The 25,113-nt window shown below is 36.6% G+C and overlaps 1 protein-coding gene across 2 annotated transcripts; it reads right to left on the minus strand.

Annotated features, from left to right (window-relative positions):
• Positions 1–23,059, minus strand: LOC117345088 (cyclin-dependent kinase 11B-like). Of its 2 annotated transcripts, XR_004536346.1 has the most exons (18): positions 23,000–23,059; positions 22,185–22,367; positions 20,818–20,972; positions 19,686–19,857; positions 18,927–19,051; positions 18,433–18,573; positions 17,577–17,780; positions 17,049–17,141; positions 14,497–14,769; positions 13,385–13,506; positions 12,050–12,155; positions 10,959–11,080; positions 9,151–9,258; positions 5,109–5,225; positions 4,489–4,637; positions 3,103–3,292; positions 1,969–2,187; positions 1–1,908 (listed from the first exon to the last, which is right to left on the minus strand). XR_004536346.1 is itself a non-coding variant. In XM_033908035.1 (17 exons), exons 2-17 carry the CDS (start codon positions 22,361–22,363, stop codon positions 2,083–2,085), a joined length of 2,361 nt encoding a protein of 786 aa, XP_033763926.1. In that variant the 5' UTR covers positions 22,364–22,367; positions 23,000–23,059; the 3' UTR covers positions 1–2,082. The 2 variants fall into 2 exon arrangements, 1 of the variants encoding a protein (XP_033763926.1); XM_033908035.1 differs by having other exon boundaries at positions 1–2,187.
• Between the last annotated feature and the right edge of the window lie 2,054 nt (positions 23,060–25,113).

Consider the following 25,113-nt stretch of genomic DNA (forward strand, 5'->3'; position numbering starts at 1 on the left):
ATGTCTTTGTTACCATGTTTTATTTTCGTAATAAAAAACATGATTGGCATTTAACATGAAAACTTTTCTCACCACTCACTTTCAAACCAGACATACAATACAAATGATTCATTAGTAACTCTCTGTCTTCATTTCCTCTCCTTTGTACAATGATTGTGAAGAAAGAAATCTATTTTAAATTCAAGTAATTCTTCAATGTCATTATGTTGAAATAAATGTTAATATACTTCACTTTGTGTAGACCAGCCACACCTACTATTTTATCTTTCTACTATCCAAAAATATTCATTTTTTTTCCTTTCATTTGTATTCTCCTTATAATAATAAATAATAAGAAATTCCACATTCTTCAATATAAGGACAACATAAGGAGAAACGCTTCAATATAACTTTCTTTCATAGCTGTACAGCAACCATTGACAAAAATGTCACTGAATAATTCCTCATTAATTAATGGAATTTTTTTCTGTAGTTATAAAATTCTCAGATTTGTTTTTTTTTCTCTAACAACATGTCAGTAAGGAATTAATCTTAGATAATGATAATTTTACCCAAGGACACCTTGCACTGTCAACTTAATGAGGCCAGGAATTTTCCTAAAATAATTTTCAACATAAAGATAAGGAGAGTTTTTCTAAATTTCAATACAAAATTGTGAATGTTGAAGCTAAGTAACTAACTTTATTGTTTTTCAAACATTATCCCACATTTCTATAAAAAATAATCAGAAGTTTATGGGTTTTGTTCCAAAATCTAAATACAAGGGAGATAACTGATGCATATAAACTGTGCATGAATAATGATATCTTCCATTCTATTTGATACTCTTACCCAACATTCTCACAAAAATTATGTTTTCTTGTTCTGATGATCAGTAAGATTTTCTCAGAACTATCTTGGATGAGATGTTTTAAATGAACATATGACTAAATGCACAGACCAGTTCCATAGATAGGTTTTCTTTCTGGTAATGAATTCAGATTCCTCTTCAAAATGGAAGTTTAATGCCTGTATTTCATGTACATGTAATAGATTTATTTCAGATGAAGTCTAAAACGAAATCTATTTCAATGTATATCCAGAAACAAATCAATCTAGAAGGAAATAGAACTTAAATGTCAAATGTACATAAAAAAAACTGTATTGTTTAATATTTAGAAATTCATCACCAAGACTAAATTATCTCCCTTGTGGGTTATGCGTCCTTTATATGCTAGAATATTGTCATGTTAAGGTGGCATTGAAATCTGAGAAGATAGAAAATTCCAACATCAGATGTTCCAGATCTCCAAGCCTCATGTACCATAATAACAGAATCTATCACACATTGTAGGTCAGAAACCAAAATCTCAACCTGATTGTAAGATTTCTGTTTCTGAATTAATTCACTCTGAAATAAACTTTTCCACTGAGTGAAAAAATTCAGGATCAGTGTCTAATCTCCAACAGGACAACATTATGAGATCACTCTTTAGTGTTACAAGGCAGATATCCTTATTTGTTCAGCAAGAATTATCCTTGCACACAATCAATGTTTAAGATCTTTCGTTAGTATATTAATGTTCTAAATCAAGAATTTCTAAGTCAGAATAGTTCTAGTATCTTAAGTCAAATTTTGGTTCAGCTATCAGATAGACCTATTTTCAATTTGTTCACAGGAATTTTTAAGAGATACAATATTTCCAGTCTCTGCTGGAGACATTCAGTCTGTTTGCTAGAGTTTTAACAGATGAAAAATTCCTGGTCATATCGGGGTTTTTTTTATGAAGTATTTTCGGTCTCATCTCTAGAATTTCAGACTTAAGTTCACTAGATCTTTAAGAGATAAAGTATTTCCAGTATCCTCTCAAAAATTTCAGACTGAAGTTCGGTTTCATCTCTAGAATTTCAGACTGAAGTTCACTAGATCTGTAAGAGATGAAGTATTTCGGTCTCATCTCTAGAATTTCAGACTGAAGTTCACTAGATCTGTAAGAGATGAAGTATTTTCGGTCTTATCTCTAGAATTTCAGACTTAAGTTCGTTTTTCGTCTCCAGAAATTCACTAGATCTGTAAGAGATGAAGTATTTTCAGTCTCGTCTCTAGAATTTTAGACTGAAGCCCATCCCCACAGCAGACGCTCCTTTAGCTGCATTGGTCAGGTGGAATCCTCTGGATGCAATCACTTTCTCAACATCTTCATCAGCCTGAAATGATAGGAATACATACCAGCAAATTATTGAAATTATCCATGGTCCTAGGAAATGACTGGAACAGCCATTGTCCCATGAAAGGATTGAAATATAAATGGCCACAAACTGAGAGAAGTGGAGCTGAAAGCAAATCTTAAGTCACAGAATAAGCATAACACACAACAAAGTTTATTCAAGGAGTTCCATTTTTTATATATCATTGGACTCAAAATGTAATCGGAGAAAAGAATTCAAGGACCTGACTTTGACTCGAACCTATAACTTCCAAACTCTAGGTAGATGCTCTAAACCTTTTGAGATGCACCATAGTCCAGTTACATGTTGATTTATCACGAATTTAGAATTTGTAAGATATATAACTAATATGAATGGCCTCCTGCAGCATCAGGACCCTTTTCTCCAATGTTACATTACCGAGCCCAAGAACATCGCAATCTGGTCTGTACCCGCGTGGTTGATCAAAAGGGTGACATTAAAAGTACATCCTAAACTCATCTTGTGTTTCGCCGTATAGCTGAGGACAGTTTTTTACTTACCATAAGTGTATTGTACGCGTTGCCCCCAGATGGAGGTTTATACTTACCATAAGTGTATTGTACGTGTTGCCCCCGATGGAGGTATATATTTACCATAAGTTTATTGTATGCGTTGCCACCCGATGGAGGTTTATACTTACCATAAGTTTATTGTATGCGTTGTGCCCGATGGAGGTATATATTTACCATAAGTTTATTGTATGCGTTGCCACCCGATGGAGGTTTATACTTACCATAAGTTTATTGTACGCGTTGCCACCCGATGGAGGTATATATTTACCATAAGTTTATTGTACGCGTTGTGCCCGATGGAGGTATATATTTACCATAAGTTTATTGTACGCGTTGCCGCCTGAGGGAGGTTTATACTTACCATAAGTTTATTGTATGCGTTGCCACCTGATGGAGGTTTCGGAGAGTTCTGATGTTTGCGCGGCTGTTCACTCTTGGCAGGCCACGTAGGGAACATAGAGGGGTCTACAGGAAGTGGGGACTCTTTGAAGTAAGCGTGGTTAATGGCTTCCTCAGCTGTGATCCGTTTCTCAGGATTATACGTTAAGAATCTGGAATGTGAGAAATCAAGACTAAACTGAGATACAACTTGGAAAGAAATACTGTAAACTAAATTATTTTTGATTGCGATTAATTTTTGCATATTTAACAGGTGATTAAAATGTGCAAAAATCAATTTTTTTAAAATAGTTTTACAGATACAATCAATGTTTTATGACTGTAAATTGCGAAATTAAACCATAGAAAAAAGTTGTTAGGCATGAAAACGCAAAAATAAGTTGCCACGAATATAAGTAGGTTTGCGGTACTGTGCATGATTCCAGTTTTGTGGTCTTTATTATTTGTTTGTATGCTGGGATTATTACTTTATCAATTACCATGTGAACAGCCGATGTCAAGATTTTAGTCTTCTTGTAGTAGCTGGTGGCTACCTCACCATTATGAGGGTTTGTGATCTCAGCTTCCTGAGAAGCACAACCTTCCTGGGTATGGATTGAACCACATATATCTAATCAGTCTTATTTTCAATGACTTTCACCCATGCAGTACCAATATCTTAACTTATATTGAACAATTATGAAAATACCTTTGTGGCAAATCTTTAACAATATATTGATTGGACATTTGAATTTGTGAACTCTAACCCACAAAATCACAGAAAGTAAAATTTCATTATATATATTCAGATGTATTCCACCTACTGTATCATGTACAATACATTTACAGTTAAGAAGAGTGTAATTTCATTCTCCTGCAATAAGTCAAACTTTTTCTTTGTGTTGGTCTTTTCCGACAAATTACAGAATAAATACTGTACATCATATTTATCCAGCAATTAGTCCACCTCTGATAATAAGCCTATCTATGTCTATTACAGTTCTGTGAAAATGCTACCAAGTGTGATTTCATTGTCTGACAATAAGCCCATTTAAGTCAAGTGTATGTGTAGGCTCTCTTGGCTAATGTAATACATCATTGTAAATAAGGTATACTGTAAAGGTGATTAATTTAGTGGGGGTTAATTTCGTGATTTCAATATGTAAACTATACGCGCGGGGGAAATTTCGCGATCTATCCACTTTCGCTTGTAGTTCAAGATTACGCAAATTGAAATGAAAATAATATGCCTGGGGGGAATTTTCGCGACCAAAAGGAGTCAAAATAATTAGCGTAAATTTCCCCCTCGCGTAAATTTCAGCGTTTACAGTATATTTTTCCACATCGATAATTATAAAACTGTACCTACCTGTTAAGTAGGTCAAATCCCACATCTGTGAAATAGGAACCAAACTTCTGTCGTATGGTGTTGTAAGGATAATCTGTGAACGTACATTTCTTCATTCCTGGTAACTCGCCGACACCTGGCCAGATTTTCTCGTTAGGAGTTCCCAGGTCCTGTGTGGAAATGAAGACAATGTCATATTATTATAACATCTGAGATACCACCCCTAGCAGATCTGCCATGACATCTTTCTACACAGCAGAAATTTCATTGTAGACCTCTAATTACTTGCATGCCTCATTTTATTTCATTTGAATAAATGCAGAATGCAGAATATACAAGTGTGATTGAAATTCTTTTGAAATCCAATTTGGAAAATTACGAAATTTACTGAATTATTTGGCTATTGGATTTCCCCATCCAGAATTTGACACTTCTTTCTAGCTATCCTGAGTTTCCTCAGTCAGTTCCTACGTAACAAAACCTTAGGCCCGTAAGCATCACTGTCAAGTCCTAGAAGGACAAAAAAGCTGTATGATGCAGCTCAATTCATTTTGACTACTGTATATAAGGGTAGGAAAGTATATGTATGGTACAAAAAAGACGTTAAAATTCATGCTAGATATCAATAAGGAACTCGTTACCTTAAATATTCTGTTTAATTCATCGATCTCGGACTTCCCTGGCCAAAGCGCTTTCATCATCAGGAACTCGGCAAATATACAACCGACTGACCACATGTCTATTGCTGTGGCATATTCCTGTAAAATAGAGTAAACCCTTGTTATACTGCCACAACTTGGTAATTATCTTGGCAAATATACAACCCACTGATCACGTGTCTATCACTGTGGCATCTTCCTGTAAAATAGAGTAATCCCTTGATATACTGCCACAACTTGGTAATAATCTCGGCAAGTCAGAACACATTTCTATGGCTGAACCCAGCATGAATTTCTTTATTTCTGGAGTTCTGCAGATGGCATAAAATTTTACTGGAATAGACCTTAACTCTCATTATACTGCCACAACAATGATCGCTATATATAGGATGGTAGTTATACATCAAGTACGTTACTGCTAACAAGAGGCCCAGGGGCCTTAACGGTCATCTGACTCTAAATTAAAACCCTTATATAATTGTAGTATGCATTCTCTGTAGCAAGTATATAGTGGCACTGTTGGCCATGGTGGCCATCTTGCATTTCTGACTGACCCAATAAATAATAACACTTGGTCTGGACCATCTAAGGATAATTTCTGGTAAGTAAGAGCTGAATCCCACTGGTGGAATTTGAGAAGAAGTTTAAAATAGGTGTTGTTCAGGAAAACCATGATTGCGCAATCATGTTACAAAATGGCCACCATTGCTGCCATGTCAAAGTTTTTACGAGACCAATTTCCAGCTCAATGGCACCAGTGGACTGGAGAAGAAGTTTAAAATGTGTTTTTTAAGATAGCGGATATGGCGGCCATCTTGGATTTCAGACCAATCTGAAAAATAACAACACTTGGTCGGGATCATCTCAGGAACATTTCAGGCAAGTTTCAGCCCAATAGCACTGGTGGAACTTGAGAAGAAGTTTAAAATGTGTTTTTGAAGATGGTGGTTATGGTGGCCATCTTGGATTTCGGACCGACCTGAAAAATAACAACACTTGGTTGGGATCAAATAAGGATCATTTCAGGCAAGTTTCAGCTCAATAGCACTGGTGGTACTTGAGAAGAAGTTTAAAAAGTGTTTTTCAGGATGGCGGCCATCTTGGATTTTGGATCGGCCCGAAAATAACAACACTTGGTCGGGATCATCTCAGGATCATTTCTGGCAAGTTTCAGCCCAACAGCACTGGTGGAAGTTGAGAAGAAGTTTAAAATGTGTTTTTCAAGATGGCGGCTATGGCGGCCATCTTGGATTTCGGACCGACCCGAAAAATAACAACACTTGGTCGCAAACATATCAGGATAATTTCAGGCAAGTTTCAGCTCAATAGCACTAGGTGGAACTTGAGAAGAAGTTTAAAATGTGTTTTTCAAGATGGCGGCTATGGAGGCCATCTTGGATTTCGGACCGACCCGAAAAATAACAACACATGGTCGGGATCAACTCAGGAACATTTCAGGCAAGTTTCAGCCCAACAGCACTGGTGGAACTTGAGAAGAAGTTTAAAATATGTTTTTGAAGATGGTGGTTATGGTGGCCATCTTGGATTTCGGACCGACCTGAAAAATAACAACACTTGGTTGGGATCAAATCAGGATCATTTCAGGCAAGTTTCAGCTCAATCTCACCAGTAGAACTTGAGAAGAAGTTTCAAATGTGTTTTCAAAATGGCGGTCATGGCGGCCATCTTGGATTTCAGACTGACCCGAAAAATAACAACACTTGGTCAGGACCATCCAAGCATCATTTCAGGCAAGTTTCAGCTCAATCCCACTGGTGGAACTTGAGAAGAAGTTTGAAATGTGAAAAGTTTACGCACGGCGGACGGCGCACGACGACGGACGAAACATGATGACTATAGGTCATCCTGACCCTTCGGGTCAGATGACCTAACAAGAGGCCCATGGGCCTTAACGGTCATCTGACAAACACTTACACTTACAGCAGGGACACACACCCCAATCCAGCATTATTACCATAAATTATTTATCGCAGCCAGTTATGTTTTAGATCAAATTTGGTTTTTATCCATTTAGCTTGTCCAGGAAGAGCAGCATCATAAAGCAAAATTTTAGCCAAGTTCCCATTTTTGGGGCATGCCCCTCTGTCCCAATGGGTCAGACAAGACTCATTTATATCAATTAGGATTGCCTTTCCCCAATGATGTTTCATACTAAATATGGTTGTAATCAATTCAGGCATTAAGGAGGAATTGCATTTTTAAGAAATGTTTAACCTAAGCACTCCTTTTGCCCCATCTTTTTTTCCCCAGGGGTCAAACCTGTCTCATTAAAAAATATGATTGCCGTCACCTTATGTTTCACATCAAATTTGGTTGTAATCCACCAAAAGGTTAGGGAGGATTAGGATTTAACAGCAAATATTCACCAAAGTTCCCCTTTTGGGGCCCTGCCCCTCAGGCCCCAGGGGTCACACTAGCCTCGTTTATATAAAATATGACCACCCTTCCCAAAGGATGTTTCACACCATATTTCGTATTAATCCACCCAAGGGTTAGAGAGAAGTAGGATTTATAGCAAAAATTCACCAAAGTTCCCCTTTTGGGGCCCCGCCCCTCTGGCCCTAGGGGTCAAACCAGCCTCATTTATATAAAATATGATTGTCCTCCTCCAATGATGTTTCACACCAAATTTGGTAATAATTCACTATGGGTGTTAGGAGGAGTAGGATTTTATAGCAAAATTTCATCCAAGTTCCCCTTTTGGGGCCCTGCCCCTCTGGCCCCAGGGGCCACACCAGCCTCATTTATATAAAATATGACCACCCTCCACCAATGATGTTTCACACAATATCTGGTTGAAATCCACCAAAGGGTTAAGGACGAGTAGGATTTTATAGCAAAATTTCATCAAAGTTCCCTTTTTTGGGCCCGTCACTCTGGCCCCAGGGCTCACACCAGCCTCATTTATATAAAATATGACCACCCTCCCCCAATGATGTTTCACAACATATCTGGTTGAAATCTACTAAAGGGTTAAGGAGGAGCAGGATTTTATAGCAAAATTTCATCAAAGTTCCCCATTTGGGGCCCCACCCCTCAGGCCCCAGGGGTCACACTAGCCTCATTTATATAAAATATGACCGCCCTCCCCAAATGATGTTTCACAACATATCTGGTTGAAATCCACTATAGGGTTAAGGAGGAGTAGGATTTTATAGCAAAATTTCATCAAAGTTCCCCATTTGGGGCCCCGCCCCTCAGGCCCTAGTGGTCACACCAGCCTCATTTATATAAAATATGACCGCCCTCCCCAAATGATGTTTCACAACATATCTGGTTGAAATCCACTAAAGGGTTAAGGAGGAGTAGGATTTTATAGCAAAATTTCATCAAAGTTCCCCTTTTGGGGCCCCGTCCCTCAGGCCCCAAGGGTCACACCAACTTCATTTATATAAAATATGACCGCCCTCCCCTAATGATGTTTCACACCAAATTTAGTTGTAATCCACCCAAGGGTAAAGGAGGAGTAGGATTTTATAGCAATATTCACCTAAGTTCCCTTTTTGGGGCCCCGCCCTTCTGGCCCCAGGGGTCAGACCAGCCTCATTTATATAAAATATGATTGCCCTCCCCCAATGATGCTTCAAACCAAATTTGGAAGTAATCCACCCAAGCGTTAAGGAGGAGTAGCGTTTTGAAAGAAAAAGTTTACGGACGGCGCACGGCGCACGGCGCACGGCGGACGACGACGGACGAAGCACGATGACTATAGGTCATCCTGACCCTTTGGGTCAGATGACCTAAAAATGTGGACATTGAAGAAAGAAGCTTATATAAGAGGTTTGACACAGAAAGATGGCTGATTCTTTATATTTTCTTACAGAATCATAAATTTTTCTTACTTGGCGAAGACTATGCTCATAGATTTTGTTTATGAGTATTTTAAAATGTGTATTTGCATACAAATCAACCTTAACTGATCAACTATCTAGTCATAGTCAAAATCTAGTGTGAAACGGTAAAAAATGCCTTGTATTATTATACATAATTGTACAATACTTACCTTACACCCTAGTAAAAGTTCGGGCGCTCTGTACCATAATGTGACAACTATAGGTGTGTATTGTTTAAGAGGTGATCCATATTCCCGGGCAAGACCAAAGTCACCGATCTGTAAAAGAAGAAAGAAAACAAACTTTAACTTATACAGTCTTGTACCTAAAATCTTATCTCTAATTGCTCAAATGATTTTTTGATTGGTTCAAACCCACCATTTGCATAAATTTATTTTTCAGGGCCAAGCAATTCAGCGATCAATTCATATTTATGCACGATTCCTAAAGTCAGTCTTAACAATTAGCAGCTAACCAGTTCATTATTGGATGTATAAAGGGAGACGATCTCATTTAAGGACGGCGATCTCAGGAAACAAAATAGTCTGTGAAATAATGTCTCAATATCCTCTCTTCAACTTATTTAAATGACTAAACCTCAAAACAATCAAGACATTCTGAAAATAGCTTTTTAATACCAGTAATCAGCCTAAACATATCATTTAATATTTTATATGGTAAAGTACATCGTTTAATGAAGATGAATGCAAAAGTTCAAGTTATTAGTTTGATTTCTCAAGTGATTCTTGCAGAATACTTAAAATCCACCAAAATGTTTTTCACCCTAAAATTTGATCAAAATATTTCAAACAGCATATTTTCCTAATCTTCATTGTAACCTTTATAATTTTACTCATCATCAAACTTTGTTGCCATACTACTCTGACCTAGATTTGTAGTGTGGGTATTGCGATGAAGCAGCAGACACTTATACTTCCAGAGGGCATGGACACAATTTATAAGTTTTTGCTTAACCAATCACATATGACTGTAGAGGTCTCTTTCATGATCTTATCCGTGAAGAAATAAGGCAAAACTTGAGAGATTTAAGACAGTTTCATGGGCCTGGGACCAAGTCTTATTCTTCTGAATAAATATGTAGTTTGTTTATATCTAAATGTATTGATCTTGAGTTAGAAAATGATTTTGTTTACATTTCAGGGTCGACATTTTTATTTATACTGACACTGCCCGAGAACTTGAGAAAAACACAATTTTTAAAGACAGAAAACACCATTGTCTTGCTTCTGCTCCTAATTAGTGAGACCAAACGAGGCAGAGGAGGCCATAAAATATATCTGTGGTAAACAAGATAGCCAGATTAGGAACAAGGGACATAGATCAGGGTTATCTACATAACACGATCTCTAAAATAGGTGTTGAAAATCTTTTAAGATCTGAAGTCACTAGAGCAATATCACTGAGTTAAGGCAAAGATGAGGATAAGATATGGGTAACAAGCATACTGAGATATGTTAAAGAAATTTATGTGCCCTACCACCCCCAGCTAATAATAATAAGTTATCACTTGGGCAAAGACGCAGAATGAGAGAATTTATAAAGATGATTTGTATTCTGCCTTTTGTTAACATGATGATGGAGGCTGTGTAGGCTGTGCTAGATAATGATAGTGATTAATATAAGGCTGCAATGATAATGATGACATGATGATGCTGATGATGATGCTGATGACTATGATGTTTCTGACGATGACTACAGATGGTAAAAGCATGATGTGCAAGTGAGTTTGTGTTGTTGCAGTAAATGCACAGAAATGGCATAAAACGACATTTTAACTTAATGAAGGGGCCATAACTCTGTGAAATAAATTCAGCAAAAGTAGCAATCAAACTTGGAAAATCTGTTACCATTTTTTGCACAGAATGAAGCATGACAGACGAACGGACAGACAGACATTAAAGCGAAGGATAAACAAAATTGCTATAAGCATTGGTGAAATTTAAGTAAGTTACAGTACCTTGAGTATGCCTTTGTGACTGAGAAGAAGATTAGATGTCTTGAGATCCCGGTGTATGATCCAGTTGTCATGGAGATGATCTACCCCACAAAGGAGCTGCTTCAACAGTGTCTTCACCTCACCTGGTATAGAGAAAGTACATCAGGATATCTAACGATAGCCTAAAATGTCAGTGTCTGTAACTATAACACAATTATAGGACTTGTCTCTAAAATGGACTTCAAACACTTAAAACAATTCAGAAAAAAATCATCTGTTGATTGCTTATGGTATGTTGTATAAAATTTCAAATAATTTTTTTTTCAAAATCTGCTCAGGGAAGTATAGCACAGAGTTTCAAATTCTTTTGAGGAAAGTTTTTTGAAATTCTCACATTAAAATCAACTTAGTCCAGTAAAATATCTACCCAAATGGGGAACTCCAGATTTGCCAAACAGGAACCACCAACCAAGGAAATACAAATATGTGATTTAATAGTATCATGTATGATCAGACACATTTTCTCCGGCACCCACCACACATAGAATTTCTTATTTTTTTTCTGGAGTCCTGTACGATATCTTTTTTACTGGAATAGGCAGGGACTGAAAAATTCCTGTTTTTCCAAAGCAAAAAGTCCACGAAAACATCCAAAATCTCTGTCCTGACTTGAAAGGTTTCAATATTTATCTGTATATCAAAGTAGGGTCTTATAGAACATATATTTATATATTTCTGAGAATAGAAAATGTCTGTAAGACATAAATGCCCTTGCTGCCATGTGACCTGAATCCATGAAAGAATTGTTTGAATTGAATCAGTCAACGTTTTTTTATGGATATAGCAAGTGTGACCTTGGCCTTGACCTTGGAACCCTAAAACCCTAAAATATCTGAATTATACTCATACTTGACTTTTGTTTAAAGTTTGACCAAAATCTGGCAAAGGATGAAGTTGCTAATTAAGTGTTTACATTATATCGGGATCGGACATGCCAGGACGGGACATGGGGGCAACACTATATGCTGATCTCGCATTTTCTAAAGGAGGCAAAAAATTGGTATCATGTTTGCCAAGAAAATCAATAACATCTTGTATTAGACTCAACTCACCAACAAGGAATGGCTGCTTCATTGTCTCCATCAGACTTTTCAGATCATGTTCCACATAGTCCATGACTAAATATATTTTGTCAATATTGCTGCCGACTACAATCTCCTACAAATACAAAATATCACATTAAAAAATACATATATTTTAAATTATAAGAAATTCTGCATCTGAATTCTCTGTGACTCCATTCTATATTTATCTATCAGTAAGCCAGTGTCTGGAATTAACCCCATCCATGTTTCTTGCAGTGTGGAAACACATACTATTTCATTGCATTCAAAAAAGCATAAATTCTTTGAGTTCAAAGTTTATTTAATACACATGCAGTCCCTGGGCTTATAGAAGAATGATAATATATTTTCAGAAATAAAATAAGTAGTGCAAAAATTGTTTAGCATTTTACTCCGTTAAGCATACAAACTACTAAATGTTGTTGATGACAGCTACCCTACAGACGAAACATGTCAACAACACTCTCCAATAAATCAGACCATTGAATGAATCTCCGTGTTGGGCTCTCAACGTTTTTACACATATATTAATTACCTGGTTTTTTGGCAAGACCTCGTGGGTACATATTCGTGTATACATATGTACCCACGGCAGATTGGTCTGGATTGCTACAACTCTCTACCTTCTGGGACATTGCGTCTCCACCCCCCTGTATTGATACTACTTAAGTGTTCAAACTTTACATATTTACACCATGGGCTTATCGCAGGATAAATTTATACAAAAATACTTCAATTTCTACTCAAGTTGGACTCAATGAAACTACCAAACTTAATCTGTTTCATTTGCTCATGAATTTGATCAGATTAACTGATCAGTGCGTATGAATACATGGTTAAAATCCTTCCGCGGAACGATTTCACTTTTTCTACATTGTTGTTATAAACATGGAATAATTATTAAAATTATCAAATTGATAATGTATTCTTGTATTTTATGAAAGACCAGATATGCTAAATTCTTCTATTTTGACAAAATAATGCTGTTTTTAATCCCTAATATTGCGGACTATTTTACTCGACCGACTAGACATGCACAATCTGCAACTCCTTGGGCTTTTCCGTATTTGGACTTGCACAAACTTCGAGACATTAATATCTAGACCGACTTTTTTATTTGAAAAAAAAAACAATTGAAATATAAAGAATGACTCTTGATTTGGTCGCTTTCATGGGGTCATGAATGCAGTTGCTCTTGAGACAAATTCAACATGCGCAGTTCATTAAATTTGTCTCAAGAGCAACTCAATCCATGACCCCATGAAATTGACCAAATCAAGATTCAATCCTTAAATAGATATTCTTGATGTCATATCTCCTTACCCTGACAGTAACAATATTCATGTGTTGAGCCTTTAGTAGAGTGTTGATCTCCCTTAGACTAGTGATAGGAAAGCCCTCTTTCTCTTTTTCCATCTTTAGTCGCTTCAATGCCACAATTTCATCTGCAACATAAAGTCAATAAATCACTATAAATCTACAGTAATATATATCTACAACAAAATACTAACTACAGTATTTTCTTCACTTATTCTATCTTTGAATAATTTTTAGCAACCTGTTTCTATTATCTGCATTTAAGTCAACAACCAAGACTTTTTTTATCTATATGGAAATCTTTTATAACTTAATAAAACTTTTTTTTCTTGAAATTGGAAATAAATAATCACAATTTCTAAAGGGGATTTGGCAATACTTAAACCTGCTTTTCAACTCCCACACATAAAAAAAAAAAAAAAAAAAAAAGCTGTGTTTACTCTGCTACATCTATGATAGAATCAGATTTTATTATTTTATTTTGTATTGCTGCAATAAATTTATTGTGAAATATAAAAAATAAAAAATAATTTCATCCATTCCATATTAAAGGGTTACACTTTAAAACTAGATTCACCATATACTTTTGCATCATATTCATAAAGAAAATTTAACTTTTGTAAACAAGTTAAATCTATACAGTTTTTTAAACACAAATATGGGACACAATTTCATAAAAAAAAAACCCAATATTTTGTGCTGATCCGATGCAAAATCATGTTTAAATCGTGATATTATGTCTCTCCCGATTTCCTCGTGACTGGTAAACAAGATCAGTGTCTATTAAACCACGGCTCTGAATATGCATATTTTTGGGGTGGGAATGAGGCTGATTGACTTGTGTCGTCACAAGTGCATAAAGCCGTGACCTCCAATTGAGACACACCCACTATGCTGAAGACCGCCTCTGCCATTAACATACCAGTGTAAACATAAGCATTGTCAGTATGGTTTCCTGTGCGGCATTTGGTTGTTTTAACCACAATAACAAGAAAGGAGGTAGCAAGATGAGTTTCTTCAGTTTTCCTAGGGATAAGATTTATAGACAAATGTAGATAAACTATACTCGTCAGACAAATTTCAAATCTAGACAACGTTGTGGATAACAATTTCAATACCTGTCTTTTTGTCCCTTGCTCTATACACAACACCATAAGTTCCTTCTTCAATGCGATTAAGACAGTGGAACTCTTCAACATTACGACAGCCCTGGATTGCGGGGAGGTATGGCGGGAGGTCCGGTGCCAGCTCCACGGGAGACTGTGGGGGCGTGTCTTGTAGGTACATTCGTTCATCCTGGTGCTGTTCCGACACGTGTGCGGAGGATGCAACGCTCTCGGGGTCCGACTCTTCGTCTTCTTCATCGTCATCAAATATTGACCTTAGATTATCTACAACAGATTCAAAGGGAATAAACAGAGATTATCAATATGTCACAATCTAAATGCCTTGACCAATTTCTGTTATCAAGTCAGTAGTTAATCCTCTCATCAGTTAATCCCATCCTCACAACATTTAATTTTTGTTCTCACCTAAGAGTTTTCATCCATTTTCACTAATCTGGCTCTGACTGCTTGAACCTTTTATGCGAAAGCACCCTGGGTGTTCAGTTACAGTTATTGCAATATCAACAGGACAGTTTTCGTTTATCGTGGTCCAAGCGATTGGATCAGAGTCGTCGTTTATAAAATAAGCACGAACCTGCTGATTTTTTGATTTTTTCAGATGAGCTTTGACAAAGACTTTGAAGGCCTACATTTATACCTGCAGGTCCATCAAGATATATTCCTGAAATATTACATTTAACAAGAGATCCCAGAGGGATCTTGGCGCCCACCATTGAATGATCTTTATAGGTTCCATGTCAGATTGATCTTTTCTCTACTTTTCCCTTCCTCTAAGTCTTACTAATCTGTGTAAATTCAGAAACAGCCCTCTAGTACTTTTCAAACAAGGGGAACCTATATATAAAATTTAAGATTTAGCGATAATGTCTGTCTGTCAGCCATGTTGTTTTCGGATTGGTCCCAAAATGCAACACCAGGGACCAACGGGAACGTACATATGAAATTTGAGAAAGATCCCTTCAGTACCTTCTGTAAAATAGCGATAACAAACTTCAATTGTCAAAATCCAAGATGGCTGCCTGTCGGCCATGTTGTTTTCCGATTAGTCTCAAAATGCAATATGCATAACTAGGCACCGAGGGGAACCTACATATGAAATTTCAGAAAGATCCCTTCATTATTTTCTGAGAAATAGCGATAACAAACATCAATTGTCAAAATCCAAGATGGCTGCCTGTCGGCCATGTTGTTTTCCGATTGGTCTCAAAATGCAATATGCATAACTAGGCACCAAGGGGAACCTATATATGAAAAGTTGAGAAAGATCCCTTCATTATTTTCTGAGAAATAGCGATAACAAACTTCAATTGTCAAAATCCAAGATGGCTGCCTGTCGGCCATGTTGTTTTCCGATTGGTCTCAAAATGCAATATGCATAACTAGGCACCAAGGGGAACCTATATATGAAAAGTTGAGAAAGATCCCTTCATTATTTTCTGAGAAATAGCGATAACAAACTTCAATTGTCAAAATCCAAGATGGCTGCCTGTCGGCCATGTTGTTTTCCGATTGGTCTCAAAACGCAATATGCATAACTAGGCACCAAGGGGAACCTATATATGAAAAGTTGAGAAAGATCCCTTCATTATTTTCTGAGAAATAGCGATAACAAACTTCAATTGTCAAAATCCAAGATGGCTGCCTGTCGGCCATGTTGTTTTCCGATTGGTCTCAAAATGCAATATGCATAACTAGGCACCAGGGGGAACCTACATATGAAATTTCAGAAAGATCCCTTCATCAGTTTCTGAGAAATAGCGATAACAAACTTCAATTGTCAAAATCCAAGATGGCTGCCTGTCGGCCATGTTGTTTTCCGATTGGTCTCAAAATGCAATATGCATAACTAGGCACCAAGGGGAACCTATATATGAAAAGTTGAGAAAGATCCCTTCATTATTTTCTGAGAAATAGCGATAACAAACTTCAATTGTCAAAATCCAAGATGGCTGCCTGTCGGCCATGTTGTTTTCCGATTGGTCTCAAAATGCAATATGCATAACTAGGCACAGAGGGGAGCCTACATATGAAATTTGAGAAAGATCCCTTCATCAGTTTCTGAGAAATAGCGATAACAAACTTCAATTGTCAAAATCCAAGATGGCTGCCTGTCGGGCATGTTGTTTTCCGATTTGTCTCAAAATGTAATATGCATAACTAGACACCGAGGGGAACCTACATATGAAATTTCAGAAAGATCCCTTCAGTGCTTTCTAAGAAATACCGATAACAAACTTCAATTGTCAAAATCCAAGATGGCTGCCTGTCGGCCATGTTGTTTTCCGATAGGTCTCAAAATGCAATATGCATAACTAGGCACCAAGGGGAACATACATATGAAATTTGAGAAAGATCCCTTCTGTACTTTCTGAGAAATAGCGATAACAAGAATTGTTTACGGACGGACGGACGGACCACGGACGCAGGGCGATTTGAATAGCCCACCATCTGATGATGGTGGGCTAAAAATAGACAAATCAGTTTGTCTGTACAAACGAACAAGCCCCAGTTGTATTAGGATTCAAGGGACATCACTCTCCCACCTTTCATTGGATCCTGATGATGCAAGTCATCTTCCATGTCACTGTGTTTTGGGTGGCTGTCCTCGCTACCAATGTTGGAGTTACTGCCGCTTCCTGAAGGAAAGTTCATTAATATCCAGTTAAATCAAGAGGGTTAAATTGAGTTACATCAGAATTTTTATTTTCCTTAAAAAAATTGAAAAAAAAAAAAAAACTATTGAAAATCATCTTTGCCCAGTTGTTCAAAAAGTAATTTAACAAATTTAAAACCCTGATAAAATAATTTCTGGTTAAACTAATTTGACAAAATTTAATGAAACGATAAGACTCATCAGTCTCTGCCTACCTGCCTATTTAAAGTGTACACACACCCAGGTTTTGATATAAAGAAGAGATCAGACTTTCACTAATAAAGTGATTTACTTACATTTTCAACATTCATCATTTATAAATTAAAAAGATAATTGTGTAACATAATTAACCATGACTTTGGCAATTATTTTATTCCACCATCACATGTCAAAGCTAAAAACATTCAAACATCTATACCTGAATCAGAATCAGACTCGCTGTCCTCCTCCTCAACAGATACGTCCGAGTCGCCACTGTGGGCGTCACTGCCTTCAGCAAGCCCCTCGTGGGAGGATGCGACATGGTCCTCTTCCTCCTCTTCATCCTCCTCCTCATCCATATCCTCCACCTCATGTGGATATTCCTCCTCAGGTGTGTGTGGCCCACGGGGCCTTGACCGTTCTAAATATAAATCACAGTACTTTCATTTCTTAACTGGGAATTTTATAGTACAAAATCATGCATTGATTCAAAGTCAATTTTCAAAGAAATATTGTCAATTTCATGCATGTACCACAATAGCCTGTGAATAGGCAGAAAAAAAGAATTCCACTTAAGTGGATGTGTCACCTGCGCAGAAAGGTGATTACAAGAGTTATTGTATGGAAACAGATTTTCTATTTATAGTAACAGTACCCTTGACCTTTGACATTTGGACCAGTTAAAAAAACATTTCATGCAAACACTTGTGGTAAGGAAAAACTACATGAAGTTTGAGTTTGATTGGTCAAAGGGAACCTTGAGTTATCACACGGAAGCAAATTTCTATTTTTAGTAACAGTGACCTTGACATTTGACTTTCGGACCTGAAAAACAATCCCAAGCAAGCACTTGTGGTAAGGAAGATCTGCATGTAGTTCAAGTTTGACAGGTAATGCATTACACGTGGGAAATGTTTTCCTTATATCGATATCTAAACTACTTTGATGTGACATTCCCCAATACATATAGAAAGTACTACAGTGTACTACATACATGTTCTTACAATTCAATAGTACATTTCTATTTCATTAAAATCATTAATTCAAGTCTAAATGTCACAATTCAAACCTACCTGGCTCTGGTGACTTCATACGATGACGAGATTTTTTATCTCTGTGTGGATCACTGGTAAATTGTCGTTCTCGACTTCGACTCCGTACCCTTGACTGTTTTAATGCTTTTTTACCCTTCTCCCTTTCACGTCTGTATAGAGCTACAAAAAAACATTTCAAAACTACTTCATTACACTGAGAAATGACCATTTGCCCTCTGATGTGTCTTGTTTTTGTTTTCATACATGAATACTGCGGGTTTTTATTGTTTATTTATAATTATGTATATGTTCAAGCATGAAAGTGTGTGAATGTAAAGAATGTTTATAGTATCTTTGTAATTGTACAGAGCGTATGTATGAAATGTGACATATCTTGCCAAAAATTTGAAAAATTTTACTTGTGTAAAAATATACAGAACATTTAGCAATGACTTAAGAGATATACATTTTCAAATGTACAGGTATAGCATTCTAGATTTCAACGAAAATTTCCTCAGACATTAGATACATACCTTCTGCTCTTGCTTTTTCTCGTTCCTCCTCCTCTCTGCGTTTTCGTCTTTCTAATTCTTTACGCTCCCTTGTTTCTCTTATTCTGTCTCTTTCCTTCTCTCTCTCTAATCTTTCCAGCCTTTCTCTGAAAGATTAAATACAAATGCTGCAATGATACAAGAGGTGCAGCTGGCCTGTATAACTCACCAGGATAGCGGATATTATAGCAATATAGCCCACTTTTGGCAATCTAGGTCAAAAGAATTGTAAAAGAAATCTAGATCAGATGGTGCAATGGCCCAATAATTCAATAAACTGTATAATTTTCCAGATTTTAAAACAGCTTTAATTACATACTACTCTGAACTTGTGTCACTAATTCAAATGGATTAAATGATACAAACAGGTTACGACAAACCTCTGGGGCAGTATGTACTACCTGCGATCTCAAAAGATTGTGCAAAAGAAATACAAGATTTTTATCACCTTTTAATACAAATTCAGATACAATATAGTTAAAACTTGAACATTTTATTCCATTGCATTTTTGCGTTGTGTTGCAAAGAAATGTAATGGTGACCTGTGTGAATCCTCATGATGACCTTTCATATTTAATAATGAACAAAGGTCATGAATTATTGACCAATCAGACTGTCTCTTTTTCAACTGCATTGAGAACATTTAAACCAGAATAGTGCATAAAAGGAACTATATATAGTCATTCCCCTACGCATGAAATTGATTCCAGACAGAAAAAGGTTGAAACTGAAAACACTCACCTCTCTATACGAGATTTTTGCCTCTTCTCTTCCTCCTTGACTCGACGCTCTCGTTCCTTCTCTTTAGATTCGCGATAAGTATCTCTTGTATCCCTGACCTCCCGTTCTCTCATATCCTGTTTTCTGGATCTCTGTGGCTCACGATTGTAACCATGGGCACTACGTGAGGATCCTGTAACAACCATAAATTGTTTTCATGATGTTCTTTGGTAGTATCAAAACAACAATGACTTATCAGAAAATCCAGATGTTGATTTCCTCGAAGCTTGATATTTTTAATGGTCAGTTCATGATCATTTGAAAGGAGAAACTGCCTCCAAAGAATTTCTTCTTGAAAAAAAAAAACAAAAAAAAACACCACCGCCTTTATTTTTTATACAGCTTATACTTATCACTCTAGGCCCTGATGGAAGTGTATTTGGTGTGTTGTTGTGGGAGGGAGGAGAACAAAGTGTCCTGAGAAAATCCACATGGCCATGCAGGATGACTGACCCTCCATACCCTTTCATGTCTGATCAGGTACATATTGAACACTGGTTGTTTAGGTGATAGGCACAGTGACACAGTGGTAACACACTTGCCTTTCACCTAGGTGGCCGGGGTTCGATTCCCTGACCGGATATGAAAAGGTATGGGGTCACCTGCCTGACCAAGCAGGTTTTCTCCAGATACTCCACTTTTCCTTCTGCAGTTTGACCCCTTGAATGCTTCAATCTTAGACATCATGAGGGATTAATATATGTTGGTATTAACTTGTTTCACAATTTTTGTAAAATAAATAATGTCAAAAAAAAAAAAAAAAACAAAAATTGTCATAAGGACATTATATATGTAACACTGTCAAATATATACATGCGAAACTTGGCAGGTATCCCTTGCTCAAATGACACAATAAAGTAAGCAAAAATGAAAATATATAAATACAAAAAAATAACTAGGTAAGATTTAGTTAGCTACTTGTACATTCTAAAATTAAAGATTGCACTGTACTCATGCAATTTTTCTTGATGTAGGTATGTAGTTGTACGAGAGAGAAATAATCAGTCCTATTACCCTTAACGGAATAGGTACAAATAAATCGCAAATTGAAAAAAAAAAACGACACAGACCAGGAATAAAAACAATCACTCACTATCTTTCTCTCTTGGCTGCCTATCACTCTTTTCTCGTGACTGAGCGTGTCTTTCCTTGTCACGGCGACGATCGTCTTTATGTTTGTGTTTCCGCTCCTTTCGCCCGGCCTGTACCTGGGGTGGTTTGATGTCTAGGCCATCCTCATCATCAATTCTAAATTAACAAAATGTTTCTACTGGTCAGACTCAGTGTTGTGAAAAATATTCTGGACAAGATATATCTATAATATCTGGAAATTCTAAAATTTTATATGTCGTTCTTAAGAGTTCCATAACAATATTATTGACCATGAAAATGCACCAATTGCATCTAAAGTGTGATTGTACGCGTTGTTAGACCAAATTGTTTCTACATGTACTTTTAATACCAGCAGAGAAAATTCTCCATCATCCATGTGAAAAAAGTTCTCTCAAGAACCAATTTTGAAATGTCAGATTTGTACAGGTGTAGGCTGTGCCCTCAAACACTATGCAGGGCTTTTTCTCACTGGTTCGGGATGAGGCCTGTTTGCCTCATTCTGGGAATAACAAGTGAATTGGGAAAGATTTTTTTCAGGAGTAAACTGCAAATTTTGAGAATTTGGCTTGAATCTGTTATAATTTCAATTGGGAATGTGGCCCCATTACCTGCCAGCCCTGAGAAAAAGCCCTGTATGGTTACCAACTGTAGATGAAAGCAAAACATACAGTCAACCTGGCTTCAGTACTAGCTACTCTTTAAGATGTGTCTATATACAGTAAAGGGGCTGCGATAGCTTAGTTGGTTGGAACACTGGCTACATATAACGTCAGGAGAAGATCTGAGGTGTATGGTTTAATGCTCTCTAACTAACTGTGTTGGTTTACTTCTGTGTTTCTGGGAAAGCAGAGAAACGGACTGGTCTGTGCTGTCATGATTGTGTCCCTTGGCAAGACACTTTACCCTTATTGTTCTGGATGGCATGCAACAGGCCTTCTGTATATTATTCAGTGAGGTAGGCACCAACTACTGCAAGGAGACCCGGCTGTCTCAAAATAACCCTGGCTGTTCAGTGTTCACAGGGTGATAAACCCAACAAACAAACAAATTATAAGTGTGTTCATTTATAATGGGATTTTTTGAGCCACTTTGCAATCTGATAATTGAGACTATTCAAAACCTCAGCAACATCTAGGCTGATAAGATCAGAATGGAAGAATGAAAAAAACCGGAGAAAACTAATTTGTATTCATAACAACAAGAATCCCATTAGATTAGTGATTTTGAAATTAAATCAGGACATGTTTTTAGAATGATGGCGACACAATGAAATCATTTTATGATCATCGGAGCCCTGTTTATGTTGATCCTCATAATATAACACAGGACTTATAAAATTTAACCTACTTGTCTTTGCTTGTGTGTACAACATCTTCATCTTCGTCTTCATCATCATCTATAGCTTCCCTTGATTGTGGAGATAGCGAAAGCTGACTATCAGGGTCATCGTCCTGTTCTCTGTAGTCAGGGCTGGGGGCCAGTTCACCCTGCTCATAGGGGCTACTGTCTTCCTCAGCGTCTGACATAGCCCTAGATAAACGTTAAAAGTTGATGCTTATATCAGTAAACTTCTGAAAATACAAAAGTTTTATACCGTATGTATTTATTTATAGAATTTTTCATGGTGTAAGTTTAACAAAAACAAAATTCATTGATTAGTCAAACATTTTGCTGAGATGATCACCGTACTCTTTAGTCCGAATTTTCTGACGATCTTACTACACCACAACTTGCAGCTTTAAAGGTGATATCATCATCGTAACACTTAAGATTATGTACTGCAGTACTCTTGATCATGACTCTTGTAATATTACACAAGAGGTCTTGGCCCGCCTGATTAAATTGGTGGATCTGCGACACGGCGCTCGTCGTGTTGAACGTTAACCTCTTACAATGTAAGAGTAGTCCCAGACAAGTAATCCAAGTGCCATCGAACTGGTGTTATTTTAGTGTGGTCATCAAAAGTAGGTCTGTACTGGAAAAAAAACAGTACGTCTGCGGTACGAAACGAACACCGGTACAAACTCGCGGTGATTATTGATATAACACGTTTAATTCCCCTGTCGGGCTATAATACGACCAATCAGCACCCTGATAAAAAGTTATCATGTTGCAAAGGTATAAACAAATCTACACAACAGACAACAACGTGTTCTGCTTACCTTTTTACAATACCTCAAAACACGACAAAGCGTATTTTGTAATATACACAGAAGAGTGAGTGCCAAGGGAGACAACCTATGACGTTACTGCCTCCGGCACATCCAATATTCACCAAGTGGGTGCGGGGCTTGACTTTTTACTCAAATACACTCAAATATACTCAAATACACTCAAATACACACACAAAAAAAAAAACTCAAATACTAATAAAATACACTTCTATAACATCAATTTGTATGTAATGTGAGCATTAATGTCTAAATATTACAACATAAGGCCTGATAAAAAACGAAACCAAACCAACAACTTTGCAAGGGAGGTAACTCCTTTTCCTATACAACCTATCATACTTATTGAAAACAACAGTCTGGTTTTCTTAAATGTTTTTGAAGGCCTGGCTCTTTCCTACAAATATATTTGATTATTATTATTATTATTTTTAAGGATGTTAGTCTGCCTGTCTCTTTCTACTAAATATATTAAATTACATGTATTATTGTTACTCAATCAAAATACTCTAGATTTCTATACATAAACCATAAAATGCCATGTATACAAAGAATGTTTACTCATGCACAAATATCTTTTTTAGTTGAGGAAATATCAGACTTTTTTGTCAGGTTATAGTCACCTTCAGCATTAAACAGAATTAGCATGGATTAAAGGAAAAGTTTCCATTCGTCCTTGTCAAAGTGTCACTATACATGTACTAATGACTGTGTTTGATGCACTATTGTTCATGTGTTCTTTTACTGAATACTATATATCAAACACATGACATGCTGATTTCAGATATAATTTATTATTTTCTCTGGCATTAATGACAAGTGCTGATTATGAAGATTTTTTTTAGAATGAACGAAAACATTTGTCCAGTCTCATCTATTTTTATGGCATATTGCAGCCCAATTATCCTCTGTACACTATTTAGATTTTAATTTTCTTCAAATCTAATGGGCAAATTTCCTTCTTCTGTTTCAAATTAGTGATAGGTTTTTGCCCAACTTTGGTCTGAGCCGTCTTTGAGCCATGTAAAGGCAATTAATTATGACTTCATATAATGTGTTCTATGACCTACATTTGTATGGAGCCCTGAATGACATGGTTTTTCTTAATCAGGTCCATACAGGTGCCCTATAGTTAACACTGTCGGTTTGTTTGTCTGTCCATCCACTATAGTTCCTTAACTTTCATACTTATTGACCGACTCCTGACCAAGACAAAGCTAGGTCACTCTGGGTGAGAAGTCAAGGTCATTTTGATCAAAAGGTGAAGGACAATGTAGATCTTTGACAATAATTCTGTCTGTTTGTGTGAAGGTAAAAGCTAACGTGTGTTTTATAGTATACTGTATTTATATTTCCATTAGCCCAGAAAACTGTGATTATAACTGTTAAAATGAATACTTTATAGTCCTTCCTGTGAAATCTAAAGCAGGTCAGCATTTTCTCAAGCCTAAGTTGAGTATAGGATACACATTCTTCAAATGTATTTTTTCATATAAAATATGAAATTCCAAAAATAGAATGAAACCTCTAAACATTTTTATAATTTTTGTAGAGACCAGTAGTCTTTCCCATTTTTTCCAGTCCTTATTAAAGATGTTAAGATGAGTTTCCCCTTTACTGGTTGCAGTATATCTAAGAGTGTGGTTTGTTTCTTTGATGTAATTTTTCAAAGCTGATAAACACAGACTCTTTTCCTGGCATCTTGTATTATAGATGTATTTTCATCAAAATCAAACAATGCTTCCCATTTCCTTTTTCCAGAAGATGCTATATTATTTTTAAACAGACAGTTATAAAATTCTCATGCTCCTCTATTCTGTTTGAAAAAAAATCTAAGTTGGCAGGTATGTATTACTATGTAAGGTAGTTTTATGAATTCAGTGGAGATATCTTCTTTGGAAAAATTCTTTTTCTATATATACTGAAACGAAAAAGAAACGCAACATGGAAAATTGTGATTAATTTTGTATTAAATATACATATCTGTATAAAAATCGCGGAAATAAACATGCACCCTGCCTAACACCCATACCAATCTTCAAAATCACCCAAGTGTGACTAGAGACCTATGCACTTCCGGCGCGGTAAAAACATCAAAAACCGTG

This window comes from Pecten maximus, chromosome 16, assembly GCF_902652985.1.
Source record: "Pecten maximus chromosome 16, xPecMax1.1, whole genome shotgun sequence".
In the NCBI taxonomy this organism is placed as follows: domain Eukaryota; kingdom Metazoa; phylum Mollusca; class Bivalvia; order Pectinida; family Pectinidae; genus Pecten; species Pecten maximus.

Bases quoted from the DNA above. Each gene is read 5' to 3' on its own strand.
- LOC117345088 (XM_033908035.1), bottom strand. From the start codon at position 22,363: ATGTCAGACGCTGAGGAAGACAGTAGCCCCTATGAGCAGGGTGAACTG. The intron at 20,973-22,184 runs GTAGGTTAAATT...TTGTTAATTTAG, and splicing joins GTACACACAAGCAAAGACAA to AATTGATGATGAGGATGGCC. The intron at 4,638-5,108 runs GTAACGAGTTCC...ATTTCCACACAG, and splicing joins AATTAAACAGAATATTTAAG to GACCTGGGAACTCCTAACGA.